At 58.2% G+C, this 20,543-nt stretch overlaps 1 protein-coding gene across 2 annotated transcripts in view; it reads right to left on the bottom strand.

Moving 5' to 3' along the window:
• Positions 1-20,543, bottom strand: part of LOC140911001 (dedicator of cytokinesis protein 2) — a 353,749-nt gene that overhangs the window by 65,716 nt on the left and 267,490 nt on the right. For both annotated transcript variants that reach the window (XM_078852647.1, XM_078852648.1), the window contains exons 29-30: positions 12,391-12,489; positions 6,061-6,155 (exon numbers count right to left, since the gene is read on the bottom strand). In XM_078852647.1, the coding sequence (XP_078708773.1) occupies positions 6,061-6,155; positions 12,391-12,489 (194 nt within the window). The remainder of the gene's footprint in view (positions 1-6,060; positions 6,156-12,390; positions 12,490-20,543) is intronic.

The following is a 20,543-nucleotide window of genomic DNA, read 5'->3' as shown; positions in this document are numbered from 1 at the left end:
TCTTCCGTCAACCGAGCGCTGGCCGTACCGGGCCAGGGGGCTGAACTACACTGCTGGGGAGCGAGGGGAGGGTCACACCCCTGAGGTCGACCCCATGTTTCAGCTCAGACCAGCCCTACATTTGCCACCTTTGAGGCCTGGGCGTGTTTCAGGTAGAAGCTGCAGCACCAGCCCCAGACTCAGCTGCAGGCAGGAGCCAGGCTGAGCGGAGGCAGCGGCTGGGCCAGGGGGCCTCCGACAGGTGAGCAGGGGGACCCGGAAAACAAGACGTGTCCATTCCGTTGTAGGTCTGTGCGCTCCCCGAGCACAGCTGCCAGAATCTTTTCCCTTAGTATCGGCTCCAGCACCCGAACAGCGGCACAATGCGTGGGGAACGTGTGAACCCACACGGGCTGCTGCTCTGCAGACTTGTGCTAGGAAAGCAGCGGAAGCAGCTTGAGGCCTTGTGGAGCGAGCCATTAGATTAGCTGGGGGCAAGATGTTCATGAGTTCGTAACACGCCCGCATACATGAAGGAATCCACAATGAGACTCTGGGCAGAGAGCGGGGGACCTTTCATTCTTTCCATATTGCACCAGCTGAGCAGATCTGCAGAACGGTGTGGTGCATTGTGGGTAGCCAGCTAGAGCCCGCCGAACACCCAGTGAAAGAGGTGCTGTCCCTCTCCATTCGCATGGGGCATAGCGGGGACACCGGCAGGAAGATTGCTGGACTGCAATGGGATTGTGAGACCATCTTTGGAAGGAACGACGGTGTGGTTGCAACTGGCCTTTGTCCTTGAGAAAAGGCCGAATGTGGAGGCTCCGATGTGAGAGCCTGGATCTCTGAAGTGATAGTCACCAGGAAGGCCACTTTCCAGGAAAGCAGTAACAACAAATATGTTGTAATGGTTCGAATGGGGACCCTGTAAGTTTGGACAGGACAAGGTTCAGGTCCCAGGAGGGGCGGGGTGGAGCGATCTCTCACCTGGCGGTACACCCTCTTCAGGTCTTTGAAAAACCGGGTGACCATGTCATGAGAGAAGATGGATTGGTTGTCCACCTTGGGATGGAAGGCAGAGATGGCCGCTAGGTGGCCTTGACTGAAGAGAGCGCTAGGTCTGGTTGTTTCAGTAGGAGCAGGTACTCTAAGATAAGCTGCAGAGATGACGGTGACAGTGGTATTTGCTGTTGGGAGCACCATATGGAAAATCACTTCCATTTTGCAAGATAGGTGGCCCAGGTGGAGGGCTTTCTCCTGCTCAGTAGGACCTTGCAGACCTGCTCCAAGAAAGCCTGCTCTCCCGGATTTAGACCTGGAGCTTCCAGGCTGTCTGATGAAGAGAGGTGAGATTCGAGTGCAGCAACCAACCACGGTCCAGGGAGATTGAGTCTGGATGCCGTGGAAGTTGGAGTGGCGCCTCCACGGACGTGCCAAGGAGAGTGGTAAACCAGTGCTGCCTGAGCTCTGCAGGAATCAGCAGGATGACCTGCGCTCGGTCTCGCTTGATCTTCATCAGAACCTTATGAATCAGTGGGGTAGCAGGAAATGCGCAGTAAAGGCGTCTTGTCCATGGCAACAGGAATGCGCCTGTGAGGGACTCCGGGCTGTGACCTCACAGGGAGCAGAGCTGATGTAATTTCCTGCTGTCACAGGTGGCAAATAGGTCTACAAGGCCGGGGGAGTCCTTCACCATCGGAAGATGTCCCTCACCATATCCAGCTGATGTGTCGGTTGCTAGGGACAAAGATAGCTGAGGTCTTGAGAAGGGTCTCCCTGCACATACCGTGTGGCTATCCAGCCACATCAGCGAGCTGAGGTCCTGGGTTGGAATTGTGCGCACTGAGTCCAGGTGATGGTGAGAGGGGGAGTAGACCGTGGCTAGCCAGGCTGGGAGAGGTCTGAGACATAGTCTCGCATGTTGCACTACTTATGTGCATGACACCATCTGGCCCAGTAGGCTCAGACACTTCCGTATGCAATTGGATGAGCTCAAAGGGATCTTATCATGGCTGTTATTGAGTGGAACTGGTCTTCCGGAAGTGTAGCTCTCGCTTGCATGGAATCGGGAACCGCCCTGATGAATCTCTATCCTTTGGGTGGACTTCTTACCTTCAGGAGGAGGCACAATGCATTGAAGGTCAATTGGATGAGACGGATGTCGGCTTCCACTTGAGCTCTGGAGTGGCCTTTGACTAGCCAGTCATTGAGAGACGGAAAGAAGGGAACTCCCTTTTTTCTGAAACACATTGCTACCAGTTCCATACCCTTGGTGAAAACTCACAGAGTGGCTGGTAATGGCCTTGGTTCACTACAAACCTTAGGAGATGTGAGGCCTCATTGGTGAGGCCTCATCTGGAGTACTGTGTCCAGTTTTGGGCCCCACACTTCAAGAAGGATGTGGATAAATTGGAGAGAGTCCAGCGAAGGGCAACAAAAATGATTAGGGGACTGGAACACATGAGTTATGAGGAGAGGCTGAGGGAGCTGGGATTGTTTAGCCTGCAGAAGAGAAGAATGAGGGGGGATTTGATAGCTGCTTTCAACCGTTTCCTCTCACCTGAACTGGAACCTCTTCCATGGGTCCCACCCGAAGGAGGAACTGGGCTTCTTGTTCCAACAGATGCTTGTGAGAATGGTCCCTGAAGAGAGATGGAGGGCTGGAGGGGTGGACAGGAATTGGATGGTGTAACCCAGTTTTACTGTGCTGAGAACCCAGCTGTCTGACGTGATCTGGGTCCAGGCATCCAGGAAGTGTGAGAGGTGGTAGGAGAACAAGGGGGTAGCTAGATCCGATGCAGGGGGGCTGGAATGCCGACCTTGAGCATCTCGTCAAATGAGTGCTTCAATGACCCCGGGTGAGAGGGACCCGACAAGGAGGTTGGGGGAGAAGGTCTGTGCCTGAATCTGTCATTCTTTCTCCTGGGCTCATCCTGCCTAGGTGGCTGACAGAATGAACGGCCCGTCTGCTGTGGCCTGTGCTGCTTCCTTGACCCTGCCGGTGCATAAAGTCCCAAGGATTTCAGGGTTGCTTTCGAGTCCTTGAGGTCAAGTCTGTCGTCCGTTTGCTCTGAGAGGAGCGCTGATCCCTGGAATGGAAGGTCCTGAATAGTCTGTGGCGCGTCGTGAGGGAGCCCTGAGGCTGCTGTCAGGAGCTCTGGTGCACTGTTACCACTGTGGCCATTGATCTGGCCAGAGTCAGCTGCGTCCAGGGCCACCTGCAGGGAGGCACAAACCACGGTTTTCCCCTTCTCGATCAGGGAGGAAAACTCCTGTCTGGAGTCCTGTGGGAGAAGGTCCTTGAATTTTTGATCAAGCTGAGCTCCCATATATTAACATCACAACGACTCAGCAAGGCTTGCTGGTTCGCTGGATGGATCTGAAGGCCCCTGTAGAATAAGCCTGCAGTCCGAACAGGTCCCATTTCTTTGAGTCCTTTGCCTTGGGCATAGGAGCCGTCTGTCCCTGGCGAGCCCTTTCGCTGGCAGGGGTCCCAGGGGAGGGGGAGAAACGAGGGATCAATATCGCAGGGCTGGTACGAGATACTTGCGCTCTGTGTGCTTTGCTGGGGTCTGCCGCAGGGCCTTAATTGGGTCCATGATGGCTTTATTTAGCAGCTCGGCCGTGTGCTGCCTCGTTGACCATGTTAGAGGCTGCCTGCTTCAAAGAGTGCTGGCAAGCCCTGTAGTGGCCCTGTGGTGGGGAGCCCCCTGGGGTTACTAATGCCTCATCCCGAGAGCGGGATGAGGAGGCTGAAACGGGCTGGGGATCCTCCGCTGGTTCCTGCAGGAAGCTGCTGGGCTTCTCCCGTGGCTCGGTGCCATGCTCTGTAACAGAGTCCGGATCTGTAGCCCCACTGCGCAGTGCCAGGGGCGCCCTGACCTCCGAGACAACAGAGTACGAGTGTCTGGACGGGATGCCCTGTGGTGGGAGAAACCCCCAAGGGCTCCAAAAGGGGCACTGCATGGCTGCGGTCCCCATGGACCCAATGGCCAAATGCCGGGAGGCACCGGGGCAGGAGAGGAACGACCTGGAGAACAGCAAGGAGGGAATTACGAGCCCATCTTGGAGTCTGACGAAGACGCCAAGCTGTGGTGCAGAGACCAGGGCGGTGCCGTGTCGCTCGGTGCCGGAGAGGGTCACTGGGGTGGTCTCGAGGCTGACAACATGCTGGACAATGGCCCCGGCATTGGGTGAGGTTCTGGTGCTGGCTCCCTGCTACTTGGTGGCACTGGCGGTGCCAAGTCTTGACCCTCTGGGGATCCTGGTACCGGAAGGGTGGAAAGGTCCCTGGCCGCTGCAAACGCCTCAGGAACTGGCCGCTGCGTTTGCTCTGGGCTGCTCCCTTGCAGGTGTCTGAGGGGCTTGATGCAGCACCAGAAGACGCGGTGCTGGGGAGGAAGAGCGGCCGGCGGGTCTCACCCTCTCTTCTTTTGCCCTCAGTACCGGGGACCTGCTCTCGTCTTGGTGTCTGTGGGGCTTCTTCTTGGGCACCGGGGGAAATGAATGGGGCACTGGGCACCCCCCCACACAGTGCCCAGCCCCCTTGTGGCACCCAGCCTCCCGCAGCGCCCAGATCCCCGAGGTGCCCAGCCTGCCCCCCTGCACAGCGCCCAGCTCCCCACCCCGCGGTGCCCAGCCCCCTTGTGGCACGCAGCCCCCCCACGGTGCCCAGCTCCCTGCAGCCCCCAGCCCCTCCCCCCGCAGTGCCCAGGCCCCCCGCAGCACCCAGCTAGGGTTGCCAACTTTCTACTCGCACAAAACTGGACACCCTTGCCCTGCCCCTCCTCCAAGGCTCTGCTCCCGCTCACCCCGCCCCCCTGTCGCTCGCTCTCCCCACCCTCACTCACTTGCTCATTTTCATCGGACTGGCTCAGGGGGTTGGGGTGAGGGAGGGGCTGAGGGCTCTGGGGTGGGGCCAGAAATTAGGTGTTTGGGTGTAGGAGGGGGCTCCGGGCCAGGAGGCGGAGCTGAGGGGTTTGGAGGATGGGGGGCGGGGGCTCCGGGCCGGGAGGTGGAGCTGAGGGGTTCGGAGGACGGGGGGTGGGGGCTCCGGGCCGGGAGGCGGAGCTGAGGGGTTCGGAGGACAGGAGGGGGCTCCGGGCTGCGGCAGGGGGTTGGTGTGTGGGAGGGGGTACAGACTCTGGGCTGGGATTGCGGGTTCCAGGGTGGGGCCAGAAATGAAGGATTCAGGGTGTGGGAGGGAGCTCTGGGCAGGGACAGGGCTTTGGTGTGGGGGGGGAGGGCTCTGGCTGGGTGTGTGGGCTCTGGGGTGGGGCCCCAGGACTCCCGCCCCCAGCAAACAGAGCGGGAGCAAAATATAAAAGCCTATCTTCAATCAACTCCCCCGTAACACTCCAGGGCCCCCCCAACCCACTCCCCTGTTAAATGTCTCTATGGCCATGGCCCCCCCCAGTCCACCCCCTTGTAAAATGCCCCCTTGGCTATGGCCCCCCCAATCCACCCCCCTCTTAAACATTCCTGTGGCCCCAGCCCCGGCCCCCCTAACTCACCCCCCATTAAATGACCCCATGGTCCCGGCCCCCTAACTTGTCCCTTGTTAAATGCCTCTGCGGTGATGGTCCCCCAAACCTGCCCTCCCATTAGATGCCGCCATGGCCACAGCCCCCCCACACCCCATAGGCCTAGGTTACCGAGCTTTCACCCCAGAGACACACAACGCCTCTTCTGTGTAAGGCGTGTCACTGAGCTGCCCCTCTGGCACGGCACCGCCCAGGGACTGGACAGAACAATGCCGATAACGTGCCACGACACCCCCAGCCCAGCTCCTGGCTAAACACCCCCCTGGTGCCCCCACCTCCCGCAAACACCCCCCAGCCATCAGTGCTTCCCTGTCCCACACAGCCCCCAGCACCTCCCCAACCGGCCACCCAGCTCCTTCGCCTTTCCACCCCTGCTGAGCTGGAGCTTCCGGGATCCCCCTGGCCTGGCTGCCGGGGGATGTGCCCTGTGGGTGCTTGTGGGAGAGGAGCCCCGCAGCCCCTCAGTCTCTGGACAGGCAGGTCTAGTCTCCGCACGTTCCTTCCCACCAGCCCAGCCTTGCGGCTGGGCCCTGCTCACCGGTTCTGCACCATGTTCATCACCATCCAGTCGGAAGGATACACAGTCTTGCCAATCAGATCCTTGAACAGGATGAAGGTCTCCATGAGGTAGTCCTGCCAAGCAAGGAGGCCCTGTTAGGACCCAGGATGCTGCCAGTTGCCTGCAGGCCCTGGGGGCGCCCGGGGGTGAGGGTGCCCAGCCCGGGCAGGGCGAGCTGGCTGAGGAAGGAGGTGAGGCTGACAGCGGGGGAAGCAGTGAGAGGATGGGGCACCCGGCAGGTGAGGGAAGGTTTGCCCATCTCTTCAGGGCTCTCATAGGGCCCCAAGAGCAAAGTGTCTCCTCCCTGGCCTGGGACCAGGCTGTGCCAGCTCCGCCCCCATGCACCAGCCTGTCTCTAACTGGCATCGCCACCACGGCCTCTGGCCTGAAGCTGCAGCTGAGTCTGGCGGCACTGGCTCCTGGCTCCCTCCCAGGGCCACAGTGCGAGCCCAAGGACAGGAGACTGGCCCAGGCCCGGGGGACACTGGCCCTCCTCACCCGCTGTCCGGTGGCAGGGGCGCAGACATGCCTCCTGGCTTTGGGGCTGCTAGGCAGTGAGCTCAGCTCAGCCCTCCCTTGCCACGACCCTCCCCAGCCAACAGCAGGGGATCAGACCAGCTGCCCCTTGGCAGGGCACCAGAAAGGGTGGGGTGGACAGGACACAGTTTCCCCCACCCTCACACACTGGGTAAAAACTTGGCCCCAGTTGGTCCCTCGGAGCCAGCACGGAGCGAGTGGGCAGGTCTCTTCCCTCTGCCCACGGAGAAGAGGAAAAGCAGCAGAGGCAGTCGGGCTGGGGGGTGCCAAGGACACAGAGCTGGCAGTGGGGGAGCCGTGGGGGAGAGGGTTCTGAGGAGCTGGGGGGCACGATGGGGGGTGTCGAGGCTCTGGCTCTGGGGTGCAATGGGGGAGGGGGTGCTGAGGAGCTGGCTCACAGGTGCCATGGGGGAGGGGGCGCCGAGGTGCTGGCTGTGGGGGTGCCGTGGGGGAGGAGGCGCCGAGGAGCTCGCAGTGGGGATCCCGCTGAGGGAGGGGGACGCTGAGGTGCTGGCTCACAGGTGCCATGGGGGAGGGGGCACCGAGGTGCTGGGTGTGGGGTGCCGTGGGGGAGGAGGCGCCGAGGTGCTGGCTGTGGGGGTGCCGTGGGGGAGGGGGCACCGAGGAGCTCACAGTGGGGATCCCGTTGAGGGAGGGGGACGCTGAGGTGCTGGCTCACAGGTGCCGTGGGGGAGGGGGACGCTGAGGTGCTGGTTGTGGGGTGCCATGGGGGAGGGGGCACCAAGGAGCTGGCAATGGGGGTACTGTGGGGGAGGGGGCACCGAGGAGCTCGCAGTGGGGATCCTGCTGGGGGAGGGGGGGCGCCGAGGTGCTGGCTGTGGGGTGCCGTGGGGGAGGGGCACCGAGGAGCTCGCAGTGGGGATCCCGCTGGGGGAGGGGGACGCTGAGGTGCTGGCTCACAGGTACCGTGGGGGAGGGGACGCCGAAGTGCTGGCTGTGGGGTGCCGTGGCGGAGGGGGACGCCGAGGTGCTGGCTCACAGGTACCGTGGGGGAGGGGCGCCGAGGTGCTGGCGGTGGGGTGCCGTGGGGGCAGGGGGGCGCCGAGGTGCTGGCGGTGGGGTGCCGTGGGGGAGGGGGGCGCCGAGGTGCTGGCTGTGGGGTGCCGTGGGGGAGGGGGGCGCCGAGGTGCTGGCTGTGGGGTGCCGTGGCGGAGGGGGACGCTGAGGTGCTGGCTCACAGGTACCGTGGGGGAGGGGGCGCCGAGGTGCTGGCTGTGGGGTGCCGTGGGGGAGGGGGGGCGCCGAGGTGCTGGCTGTGGGGTGCCGTGGGGGAGGGGCGCCGAGGTGCTGGCGGTGGGGGTGCCGTGGGGGAGGGGGGGCGCCGAGGTGCTGGCTCACAGGTACCGTGGGGGAGGGGGCGCCGAGGTGCTGGCTGTGGGGTGCCGTGGGGGAGGGGGGCGCCGAGGTGCTGGCTGTGGGGTGCCGTGGGGGAGGGGCGCCGAGGTGCTGGCGGTGGGGTGCCGTGGGGGAGGGGGGCGCCGAGGTGCTGGCTGTGGGGTGCCGTGGGGGAGGGGCGCCGAGGTGCTGGCGGTGGGGTGCCGTGGGGGAGGGGGGCGCTGAGGTGCTGGCTGTGGGGTGCCGTGGGGGAGGGGACGCCGAGGTGCTGGCTGTGGGGTGCCGTGGCGGAGGGGGACGCTGAGGTGCTGGCTCACAGGTACCGTGGGGGAGGGGGCGCCGAGGTGCTGGCTGTGGGGTGCCGTGGGGGAGGGGGGCGCCGAGGTGCTGGCTGTGGGGTGCCGTGGGGGAGGGGCGCCGAGGTGCTGGCGGTGGGGTGCCGTGGGGGAGGGGGGCGCCGAGGTGCTGGCTGTGGGGTGCCGTGGGGGAGGGGGGCGCCGAGGTGGTGGCTGTGGGGTGCCGTGGCGGAGGGGGACGCCGAGGTGCTGGCTGTGGGGTGCCGTGGCGGAGGGGGATGCTGAGGTGCTGGCTGTGGGGTGCCGTGGCGGAGGGGGATGCTGAGGTGCTGGCTGTGGGGTGCCGTGGGGGAGGGGCGCCGAGGTGCTGGCTGTGGGGTGCCGTGGGGGAGGGGCGCCGAGGTGCTGGCTGTGGGGTGCCGAGGTGCTGGCTGTGGGGTGCCGCGGGGGAGGGGCGCCGAGGTGCTGCCTGTGGGGTGCCGTGGGGGAGGGGGGCGCCGAGGTGCTGGCTCTGGGGTGCCGTGGGGGAGGGGGGCGCCGAGGTGCTGGCTGTGGGGTGCCGCGGGGGAGGGGCGCCGAGGTGCTGCCTGTGGGGTGCCGTGGGGGAGGGGGGCGCCGAGGTGCTGGCTCTGGGGTGCCGTGGGGGAGGGGCACCGAGGAGCTCGCAGTGGGGATCCCGCTGGGGGAGGGGGACGCTGAGGTGCTGGCTCACAGGAGCCGTGGGGGAGGGGGGCGCCGAGGTGCTGGCTGTGGGGTGCCGTGGGGGAGGGGGGCCGAGGTGCTGGCTGTGGGGTGCCGTGGGGGAGGGGGGCGCCGAGGTGCTGGCTGTGGGGTGCCGTGGGGGAGGGGGGCGCCGAGGTGCTGGCTGTGGGGTGCCGTGGGGGAGGGGCGCCGAGGTGCTGGCTGTGGGGTGCCGTGGGGGAGGGGACGCTGAGGTGCTGGCTCACAGGTACCGTGGGGGAGGGGGCGCCGAGGTGCTGGCTGTGGGGTGCCGTGGGGGAGGGGGGCCGAGGTGCTGGCTGTGGGGTGCCGTGGGGGAGGGGGCGCCGAGGTGCTGGCTGTGGGGTGCCGTGGCGGAGGGGGACGCCGAGCTGCTGGCTGTGGGGTGCCGTGGGGGAGGGGCGCCGAGGTGCTGGCTGTGGGGTGCCGTGGGGGAGGGGCGCCGAGGTGCTGGCTGTGGGGTGCCGTGGGGGAGGGGGGCGCCGAGGTGCTGGCTGTGGGGTGCCGTGGCGGAGGGGGGCGCCGAGGTGCTGGCTGTGGGGTGCCGTGGGGGAGGGGCTGTGGGGTGCCGTGGCGGAGGGGGACGCTGAGGTGCTGGCTCACAGGTACCGTGGGGGAGGGGGCGCCGAGGTGCTGGCTGTGGGGTGCCGTGGGGGAGGGGCTGTGGGGTGCCGTGGGGGAGGGACGCTGAGGTGCTGGCTGTGGGGTGCCGTGGCGGAGGGGGGCGCCGAGGTGCTGGCTGTGGGGTGCCGTGGGGGAGGGGCTGTGGGGTGCCGTGGCGGAGGGGGACGCTGAGGTGCTGGCTCACAGGTACCGTGGGGGAGGGGGCGCCGAGGTGCTGGCTGTGGGGTGCCGTGGGGGAGGGGCGCCGAGGTGCTGGCTGTGGGGTGCCGTGGGGGAGCGGCGCGCCGAGGTGCTGGCTCACAGCTGCCGTGGGGGAGGGGCGCCGAGGTGCTGGCTCACAGGAGCCGTGGGGGAGGGGGACGCCGAGGTGCTGGCTGTGGGGTGCCGTGGGGGAGGGGGGCGCCGAGGTGCTGGCTGTGGGGTGCCGTGGCGGAGGGGGGCGCCGAGGTGCTGGCTGTGGGGTGCCGTGGCGGAGGGGGGCGCCGAGGTGCTGGCTGTGGGGTGCCGTGGGGGAGGGGGGCCGAGGTGCTGGCTGTGGGGTGCCGTGGGGGAGGGGGGCCGAGGTGCTGGCTGTGGGGTGCCGTGGGGGAGGGGGGGTGCCGAGGTGCTGGCTGTGGGGTGCCGTGGGGGAGGGGTGCCGAGGTGCTGGCTGTGGGGTGCCGTGGGGGAGGGGGGTGCCGAGGTGCTGGCTCACAGGTGCCGTGGGGGAGGGGCGCCGAGGTGCTGGCTGTGGGGTGCCGTGGGGGAGGGGGGCGCCGAGGTGCTGGCTGTGGGGTGCCGTGGGGGAGGGGCGCCGAGGTGCTGGCTCACAGGAGCCATGGGGGAGGGGCGCCGAGGTGCTGGCTGTGGGGTGCCGTGGGGGAGGGGGACGCCGAGGTGCTGGCTGTGGGGTGCCGTGGGGGAGGGGGGCGCCGAGGTGCTGGCTGTGGGGTGCTGTGGGGGAGGGGCGCCGAGGTGCTGGCTGTGGGGTGCCGTGGGGGAGGGGCGCCGAGGTGCTGGCTCACAGGAGCCGTGGGGGAGGGGCGCCGAGGTGCTGGCTGTGGGGTGCCGTGGGGGAGGGGGACGCCGAGGTGCTGGCTGTGGGGTGCCGTGGGGGAGGGGTGCCGAGGTGCTGGCTGTGGGGTGCCGTGGGGGAGGGGGGCGCCGAGGTGCTGGCTGTGGGGTGCCGTGGGGGAGGGGGGCGCCGAGGTGCTGGCTGTGGGGTGCCGTGGGGGAGGGGTCGCCGAGGTGCTGGCTGTGGGGTGCCGTGGGGGAGGGGGGCGCCGAGGTGCTGGCTGTGGGGTGCCGTGGGGGAGGGGGACGCCGAGGTGCTGGCTGTGGGGTGCCGTGGGGGAGGGGGGCGCCGAGGTGCTGGCTCACAGGAGCCGTGGGGGAGGGGGGCGCCGAGGTGCTGGCTGTGGGGTGCCGTGGGGGAGGGGGGCGCCGAGGTGCTGGCTGTGGGGTGCCGTGGGGGAGGGGGGCGCCGAGGTGCTGGCTGTGGGGTGCCGTGGGGGAGGGGGGCGCCGAGGTGCTGGCTGTGGGGTGCCGTGGGGGAGGGACGCCGAGGTGCTGGCTGTGGGGTGCCGTGGGGGAGGGACGCCGAGGTGCTGGCTGTGGGGTGCCGTGGGGGAGGGGGCGCCGAGGTGCTGGCTCACAGGAGCCGTGGGGGAGGGGGGCGCCGAGGTGCTGGCTGTGGGGTGCCGTGGGGGAGGGGGGCGCCGAGGTGCTGGCTGTGGGGTGCCGTGGGGGAGGGGCGCCGAGGTGCTGGCTGTGGGGTGCCGTGGGGGAGGGGCGCCGAGGTGCTGGCTGTGGGGTGCCGTGGGGGAGGGGCGCCGAGGTGCTGGCTGTGGGGTGCCGTGGGGGAGGGGGGCGCCGAGGTGCTGGCTGTGGGGTGCCGTGGGGGAGGGGGGCGCCGAGGTGCTGGCTGTGGGGTGCCGTGGGGGAGGGGGGCGCCGAGGTAGCCTGGGGAACAGCACTGCCAGGCCTCTTACGACTGCGCAGCCTGCGGAGCCCCGACCAGGACCCCGAACTCCGCCACTGTCTCCTAGCAACGTCTGGGGCGGGCTGGCTCCATCCGGGCGTCTGGCTGGAGCGAGGACCCAGCCTGGCTGCTCGGGGGCGCTAGCGAGGGGGGAGGCGAGCACAGAAAAGTACCATCCACTCCTCCCCCCCCGCCCCGAGCTATTCGGCTTTGTGGCACAGGCTCAGATCTGGCCAGGCCCATGTACCGCCCCCACTGACCCACCTGACACCAGCCTCTAAGCGCCCCCCCCCCCGGGTGTCTGTCCCAGTCTCCTCCCTTCGATCCCCCTCCCGGCCCGGCTCCGCAGCCCCAACCCCATTCCATCCCCTCTGCCAGTTTCATCCCTTTGCCATCGGCTGCAGAGCTGCTCCTGGAGCTAATGCCCGAGCCGATGCCAACCAGTATTGCTCTGGGAGCTGCTGGACTTCGCCCCCCGTGGGGCCTACGTGGCACCCTCCCATCGAGGCACCAAGGCGAGGCATCACTGCCAGTGAGCCAGGCCAGCACCTCTCCCTGCAGCCTGGCTTGCGGGCGGCCTGCCAGCTGGGCACTGCGGGTGTGGGAGACCCCTGCCCGCAGCCCATGGGAAGGGACCGGCCTGGGCCACGCAGAAGGGATGCAGAGCAGCTGGGGAGTGTCTGGGACAGGACGGGGCAGGGGCTGTCCGGCCCGGGGGCGGGGGAGCAGCTGCTACGTCAGTACCACAATGAGCGACAGCCCCCTGGTTGCTGCCGGACTGAGCCCTGGAGAGCACAGGCTGAGCGGGCGACTCACCACCAAGTCGGGCCGGGCAGAGAAGGCCTGGATGTAGGAGCTGTAATGGGCCTCGTCCATCTGGTTCAGGATGGCTGCCATGCAGGCCACATAGTGACTCTGAGGAGAGACAGCCCCAGGGAATCAACAAGACAGATGCTGACCCAGGCCTTGCAGTGCAGTGAACCGAGCGATTGCTCGCTGGGATCCCCCAGCCTGACCTCGGCCTCCGCCCGCCCATAGAATCACAGGACTGGAAAGGACCTCAAGAGGCCATCTAGTCCAGTCTCCTGCACTCATGGCAGGACTAAGTATTATCTAGACCATCCCTGACAGGGGTTTGTCCAACCTGCTCTTAAACATCTCCAACGATGGAGATTCCACAACCTCCCTGGGCAATTTATTCCCATGCTGAACCACCCTGACAGTTAGGAAGTTTTTCCTAATGTCCAACCTAAACCTCCCTTGCTGCAATTTAAGCCCATTGCTTCTTGTCCTCTCCTCAAAAAGAAAAGGAGTACTTGTGCACCTTAGAGACTAACCAATTTATTTGAGCATAAGCTTTCGTGAGCTACAGCTCACTTCATCAGATGCATACTGTGGAAAGTGTAGAAGATCTTTTTATACACACAAAGCATGAAAAAATACCTCCTCCCACCCCACTCTCCTGCTGGTAATAGCTTATCTAAAGTGACCACTCTCCTTACAATGTGTATGATAATCAAGTTGGGCCATTTCCAGCACAAATCCAGGTATTCTCACCCCCACACACACACACAAACTCACTCTCCTGCTGGTAATAGCTTATCTAAAGTGACCACTCTCCTTACAATGTGTATGATAATCAAGGTGGGCCATTTCCAACACAAATCCAGGTCTTCTCACCCCCCCCCCCACCCACACACACACAAACTCACTCTCCTGAGGGATGACCCAACACTCTCACAAATCTTGGGAGACAGGCCAGTCCTTGCCTACAGACAGCCCCCCAACCTGAAGCAAATACTCTCCAGCAACCACATACCACACAACAGAACCACTAACCCAGGAACCTATCCTTGCAACAAAGCCCGTTGCCAACTGTGCCCATACATCTATTCAGGGGAAACCATCACAGGGCCTAATCACATCAGCCACACTATCAGAGGCTCGTTCACCTGCACATCCACCAATGTAATCTATGCCATCATGTGCCAGCAATGCCCCTCTGCCATGTACATTGGTCAAACTGGACAGACTCTACGTAAAAGAGTAAATGGACACAAATCAGATGTCAAGAATTATAACATTCATAAACCAGTCGGAGAACACTTCAATCTCTCTGGTCACGCGATTATAGACATGAAAGTCGCTATTTTACAACAAAAAAACTTCAAATCCAGACTCCAGCGAGAAACTGCTGAATTGGAATTCATTTGCAAATTGGAAACAATTAACTTAGGCTTGAATAGAGACTGGGAGTGGCTTAGTCGTTATGCAAGGTAGCCTATTTCCCCTTGTTTTTTCCTAATCCCCCCCACCCCCCGACCTTCTTGTTAAACCCTGGATTTGTGCTGGAAATGGCCCACCTTGATTATTATGCACAATGTAAGGAGAGTGGTCACTTTGGATAAGCTATTACCAGCAGGAGAGTGAGTTTGTGTGTGTGTGGGGGGGGTGTGTGTGAGAAAACCTGGATTTGTGTTGGAAATAGCCCACCTTGATTATCATACACATTGTAAGGATAGTGATCACTTTAGATAAGCTATTACCAGCAGGAGAGTGGGGTGGGAGAAGGTATTTTTTCATGCTTTGTGTGTATATAATAAGATCTTCTACACTTTCCACAGTATGCATCCGATGAAGTGAGCTGTAGCTCACGAAAGCTCATGCTCAAATAAATTGGTTAGTCTCTAAGGTGCCACAAGTACTCCTTTTTGCGAATACAGACTAACACGGCTGTTACTCTGAAACCTGTGCTATCCTCAGAGGTTAAGAACAATTTTTTTCTCTCCTCCTTGTAACAACCTTTTACATACTTGAAAACTGTTATGTCCCCTCTCGGTCTTCTCTTCTCCAGACAAAACAAACCCAATTTTTTCAAACTTCCCTCATAGGTCATGTTCTCCAGGCCTTTAATCATTTTTGTTGCTCTTCTCTGGATTATCTCCAGTTTGTCCACATCTTTCCTGAAATGTGGCACCCAGAACTGGACACAATACTCCAGTTGAGGCCTAATCAGCGTGGAGTAGAGCGGAAGAATTACTTCTCGTGTCTTGCTTACAACATGCGTGCTAATACATCCCGGAATGATGTTTGTTTTTTTTGCAACAGCGTTACACTGTTGACTCATATTTAGCTTGTGATCCACTGTGACCCCCAGATCCCTTTCCGCAGCACTCTTTCCTAGGCAGTCATTTCCTGGGCTGTCGATTAATCGCAATTAACTCACATGATTAACTCAAAAAAATTAATCACGATTAATCGCACTGTTAAACAATAGAATAAAAATGGAAATTTATTAAATATTTTTTGATGTTTTCTACATTTTCAAATATATTGATTTCTATTACAACACAGAATACAAAGTGTACAGAGCTCACTTGATATTATTGTTTTTGATTACAAATATTTGCACTTTAAAAATGATAAACAAAAGAAATAGTATTTTTCAGTTCACCTCATACAAGATTGTGGCGCAATCTCTTTACTGTGAAAGTGTAACTTACAAATGTAGATATTTATTACATAACTGCACTCAAAAACAAAACAATGTAAAACTTTAGAGCCTACAAGTCCACTCAGTCCTACTTCTTGGTCAGTTAATCGCTAAGACAAACAAGTTTCTTTACATTTACGGGAGATAATGCTGCTGCCTGCTTCTTATTTACCATGTCACCTGAAAGTGAGAACAGGCATTCATGTGGTACTTTTGTAGCCGGCATTGCAAGGTATTTACGTGCCAGATATGCTAAACATTTGTTTGCCCCTTCATGCTTCAGCCACCCTTCTAGGGGACATGCTTCCATGCTGATGATGCTCGTAATGCGTTCGTTAAATTTGTGACTGAACTCCTTGGGGGAGAATTGTACGTCTCCTGTTCTGTTTTACCCACATTCTGTCCTATATTTCATGCCAGAGCAGTCTCAGATGATGACCCAGCACATGTTCATTTTAAGAACACTGTCACAGCAGATTTGTCAAAATGCAAAGAAGGTACCAATGTGAGATTTCTAAAAATAGCTAAAGCATTTGACCTAAGGTTTAAGAATCCGAAGCGCTTGTGACGTTATTGACACAAACTGGGACAGTATAGATTATTGTTGCAACCAAGATCCTATACAGGCACCAAATCTTGTATAAAGGGGGTCAAATAAGGTGTCTAAGACAAGGTTATGGTTGGCTGGTTATGATTATGCTATCTGTCTGCATGTATCATTTTTGTATGTAAAGTTATAAGTATTGGCTCTATACTGTCTGTAGTTCAAACTTGTGCTATGCTTCTGGATGACACCCCAGACAATTTGGCATCTGCACTATCTAGCCTGCTTGATGGCCCATTAAGGACCATCAGCTATACAACTGACCCATTGAGAGAAGGCAGATACACCTTGGGACTCAGCCAAGTATGCAGGGACCAGCCTATGGACAGAACTCTAATGTTTTTCTGTGCCATGTGCTGGGTAGCTTGCCTTTGGAACAAAGAAAGCAGATGCCACATGGCAAGAGACTATAAAAGACTGCTGCAGCTTCTCCATCTTGTCTTCAATCCTGCTGCTGACCTCTGGAGGAACTGTGCTTGAAACGGAAGCTCTGAACAAAGGACTGAATGACCCATCCCAGCTGGGGATGTTCTCCAGAGACTTGATTTGAACCTGCAGTTCATTCCATCACTGCTACAAGCCTGAACCAAGAACTTTGCCATTACTGTATGTAATTGATTCCATTTAACCAGTTTTAGCTCTCATCTATATTTCTTTCTTTTTATGAATAAGTCTTTAGATTTTCGATTCTAAAGGATTGGCAACAGCGTGATTTGTGGGTAAGGTCTGATTTGTATATTGACCTGGGTCTGGGGCTTGGTCCTTTGGGATCGAGAGAACCCTTTTTCTTTTGCTGGGGCATTGGATTTCATAACCATTCATCCCCATAACAAGTGGCACTGGTGGTGATACTGGGAAACTGGAGTGTCTAAGGAAATTGCTTGTATGACTTATGGTTAGCCAGTGGGGTAAAACCAAAGTCCTCTCTGGCTGGCGGGTTGGTGTGCCTTAGAAGTGTAGAAACCCCAGCCTTGGGCTGTAACTGCCCTGCTCTAAGCAATTTGTCCTGAACTGGTACTTTAAGTTGTGTCCTGCCAGAGGCAGCATCGTTACAGTGCCATCCAAAATCTGAGAGGGACGAGATGTGGAGCATGCTTTCAGAAGTCTTAAAAGAGCAACATTCCGACGGGGAAACTACAGAACCAAAAACCACCAAAAATAAAATCAATCTTCTGCTGGCATCTGACACAGATGATGAAAATGAACATGCGTCAGTCTGCTTTGCTTTGGATCGTTATAGAGCGGAGTCCATCATCAGCATGGACGCATGTCCTCTGGAATGGTGGTTGAAGTATGAAGGCACATATGAATCCTTAGCGGATCTGGCACATAAATATCTTGCGATACCGGCTACAACAGTGCCATGCAAACACCTGTTCTCACTTTCAGGTGACACTGTAAACAAGAAGCAGGCAACATTATCTCCTGCAAATTGTAACCAGACTTGTTTGTCTGACTGATGGGCTGAAGTAGGACTGAGTGGACTTGTAGGTTTTACATTGTTTTATTTTTGAATGCAGTTATTTTTTGTACATAATTCTACATTTGTAAGTTCAACTTTCATGATAAAGAGATTGCACTACAGTACTTGTATTAGGTGAATTGTAAAATACTATTTCTTTTGTTTTTTACAGTGCAAATATTTGTAATTAAAAATACATATAAAGTGAGCATACATACATATACACTTTGTATTCTGTGTTGTAATTGAAAACAAAACATTTGAAAATGTAGAAAACATCCAAAACTATTTAAATAAATGGTATACTATTATAGTTTAACAACACGATTAATTGAAATTAATTTTTTTAATCGCTTGATAGCCCTAGTCATTTCCCATTTTGTAAGCGTTCAACTGATGGTTCCTTCCTAAGTGCAGTGCTTTGCATTTGTCCTTACTGAATTTCATCCTATTTACTTCAGATCATTTCTCCAGTTTGTCAAGATTGTTTTGAATTCTAATCCTGACCTTCAAAGCACTTGCAATCCCTCCCAGCTTGGTATCATCCACAAACTTTATAAGTGTACTCTCTATGCCATTATCAAAATCATTGATGAAGATATTGAACAGAACCGGGCCCAGAACTGATCCCTGCGGGACCCCACTCATTAGGCCCTTCCAGCATGACTGCAAACTACTGATAACTACTCTCTGGGAATGGTTTTCCAACCAATTTTGCACCCACCTTATAGTAGCTCCATCTAGGTTGCATTTCCCTAGTTTGTTTATGAGAAGGTCATGTGAGAAAGTATCAAAAACTTTACTAAAGTCAAGATATACCACCTCTACCACTTCCCCCCATCCACAAGGCTTGTTACCCTGTCAAAGAAAGCTATCAGGGTGGTTTGATGCAATTTGTTTTTGACAAATGCATTCTGACTGTTACTTATCACCTTATCTTCCAGATGTTTGCAAACTGATTGCTTAATTGTTTGCTCCATTATCTTTCCGGGTACAGAAGTTAAGATGACTGATCTGTAATTCCTGGGCTGTCCTTATTTCCCTTTTTAGAGATGGGCACTATATTTACCCTTTTCCACTCTTCTGGAATCTCTCCCATCTTCCATGACTTCTCAAAGATAATCGCTGATGGCTCAGATATCTCCTCAGTCAGCTCCTTGAGTATTCTAGGGTGCATTTCATCAGACCCTGGTGACCTGAAGACCTCTAACTTGTCTAAGTAATTTTTAACTTGTTCTTTCCCTATCTGAGCCTCTTCTGAGCCTACCTCACTTTCACTGGCAGTCACCACATTAGACGTCCAATCACCACCAACCTGCTTGGTAAAAACCGAAGCAAACAAGTCATTAAGCACCTCCGCCATTTCCACACTTTCTGTTACTATTTTTTCCCCCTCATGAGTAACAGACCTACCCTGTCCTTGGTCTTCCTTTTGCTTCTAATGTAGTTGTAGAATGTCTTGTTACCATTTTGTGTCTCAAGATAGTTTGATCTCGTTTCATCCCATGTTCCCCTCGGCACCCCCATCGGCCCCCAGCCCAGCTGATGCATGCCCCAGCCCAGCCCATGCACCCCCCCAGCAACCCTGCTGACCCCCAGCCCACACACCCCCAGCTCATGCACCCCCTAGCCCAACCCAGCCCATGCACCCCCCAGCCGAGCCTAGCCTCAGCCCACCCACATCCCCCCCAGCACCCCTGCCATCCCCCAGCCCAGCCCATGCACCCCTTAGCATCCCTGCCTGCCCCCAGCCCAGCCTGTGCTCCCATTCAGAGTCCCTAGCTAGACCTCTCCCAGCCACTTGTCTGAAGCCCAGGCTGCAGGAGCTCTCAGGGGAGCACAGTGGGTCTCAACTCTTGCCAGATGATACCAGGCTCAGCCTGTCCCAGTCCCTTCCTCCTCCTCCACAAGAGATAACCCCAGCCCCATTGACACAGCACAACGCAGCCTGACTCACCAAGTATCCCTGCAGCTGGCCCTGGTGACATGGAGGCGCAGGTGGCTGGGCTGAGGGCTACGGGGGCCCGGAGATGTGGGGCACGTGGCCCCAGTGCCAGCTGCTCCTGCCTCAGTCTTTGAATGCTGCCTCTCCCGCCCTCAGGCCTGGCAGCACCTCAGCATCACAGCCCCGCCCGCCCAGTAATGAAATGAAAGAGCGAATCCCATAGGACAAGGCCTGGGCCACCCAGCTCCTGCTCCATGCACTGCCTGGCTGTCTGCAGAAGGTGCAGCGCATCAGAAGGGATGCATAGGCAGCCGTGCTGCAGACAGGGCAGAGGCAGAGTTGTAGGTGGGGAAGGAGTTCCCTCCCGGGCCCAGTCACACGTCTCTGCACAAAAACCAGCCGTGGCTCCTGGGGCTCAGCTCCTGGGACAAGCACCAAGTGCTAATCTCTTGTTAGCTAGCCCAGGATCTTTAGCAGGCTCACACAGACGCCCTGGACTGGCCCAGCATGCAGCCCTCCCCACGCCTTGCTAGGCACCACCGACTCTCCAGGACGGTGAACAGTGAGGTAGCAACATTTGCAGATGATACAAAACTACTCAAGACAGTTAAGTCCAAAGCTGACTGTGAAGAGCTACAAAGTCTCACAAAACTGGGTGGCTGGGCAACAAAATGGCAGATGAAATTCAATGTTGATAAATTCAAAATGATGCACATTGGAAAACACTGGGAAGAGGCATTGGCCTGCTAAACCCAGGGTTGTGAGTTCAATCCTTGAGGGAGCCATTTAAGGATCTGGGGCAAAAACTGGGGATTGGTCCTGCTTTGAGCAGGGGGTTGGACTAGATGACCTCCTGAGGTCCCTTCCGACCCTGATATTCTATGATTCTTTACATATACAATGATGGGCTCTAAATTAGCTGTTACCACTCAAGAAAGAGATCTTGGAGTCATTGTGGATAGTTCTCTGAAAACATCCATTTAGTGTGCAGCAGCAGTCAAAAAAGAGAACAGAATCTTGGGAATCATTAAGAAAGGGATCGATAATAAGACAGAAAATATCATATAAATCCATGGTACGCCCACACCTTGAATACTGCCTGCAGATGTGGTCGTCCCATCTCAAAAGAGATATATTGGAATTGGAAAAGGTTCAGAAAAGGGCAACAAAAATTATTAGGGGTATGGAACAGCTTCCGTATGAGGAGAGATTAATAAGACTGGGACTTTTCAGCTTGGAAAAGAGACATCTAAGGGGGGATATGATTGAGGTCTATATTATCAAGACTAGTGTGGAGAAAGTAGATAAGGAAGGTTAATTACTCTCCCTCATAACACAAGCACTAGGGGTCACCAAATGAAATGAATAGGCATCAGGTGTGAAACACACAAAAGGAAGTATTTCTTACCACAACACACAGTCAACCTGTGGAACTCTTTGCCAGAGGATGTTGTGAAGGCCAAGA

Source organism: Lepidochelys kempii, chromosome 4 (assembly GCF_965140285.1).
Source record: "Lepidochelys kempii isolate rLepKem1 chromosome 4, rLepKem1.hap1, whole genome shotgun sequence".
Lineage (NCBI taxonomy): Eukaryota > Metazoa > Chordata > Testudines > Cheloniidae > Lepidochelys > Lepidochelys kempii.
The sequence above is the reverse complement of the archived record's forward strand: the minus strand, read 5'-3'. Positions and strand labels throughout refer to the sequence as shown.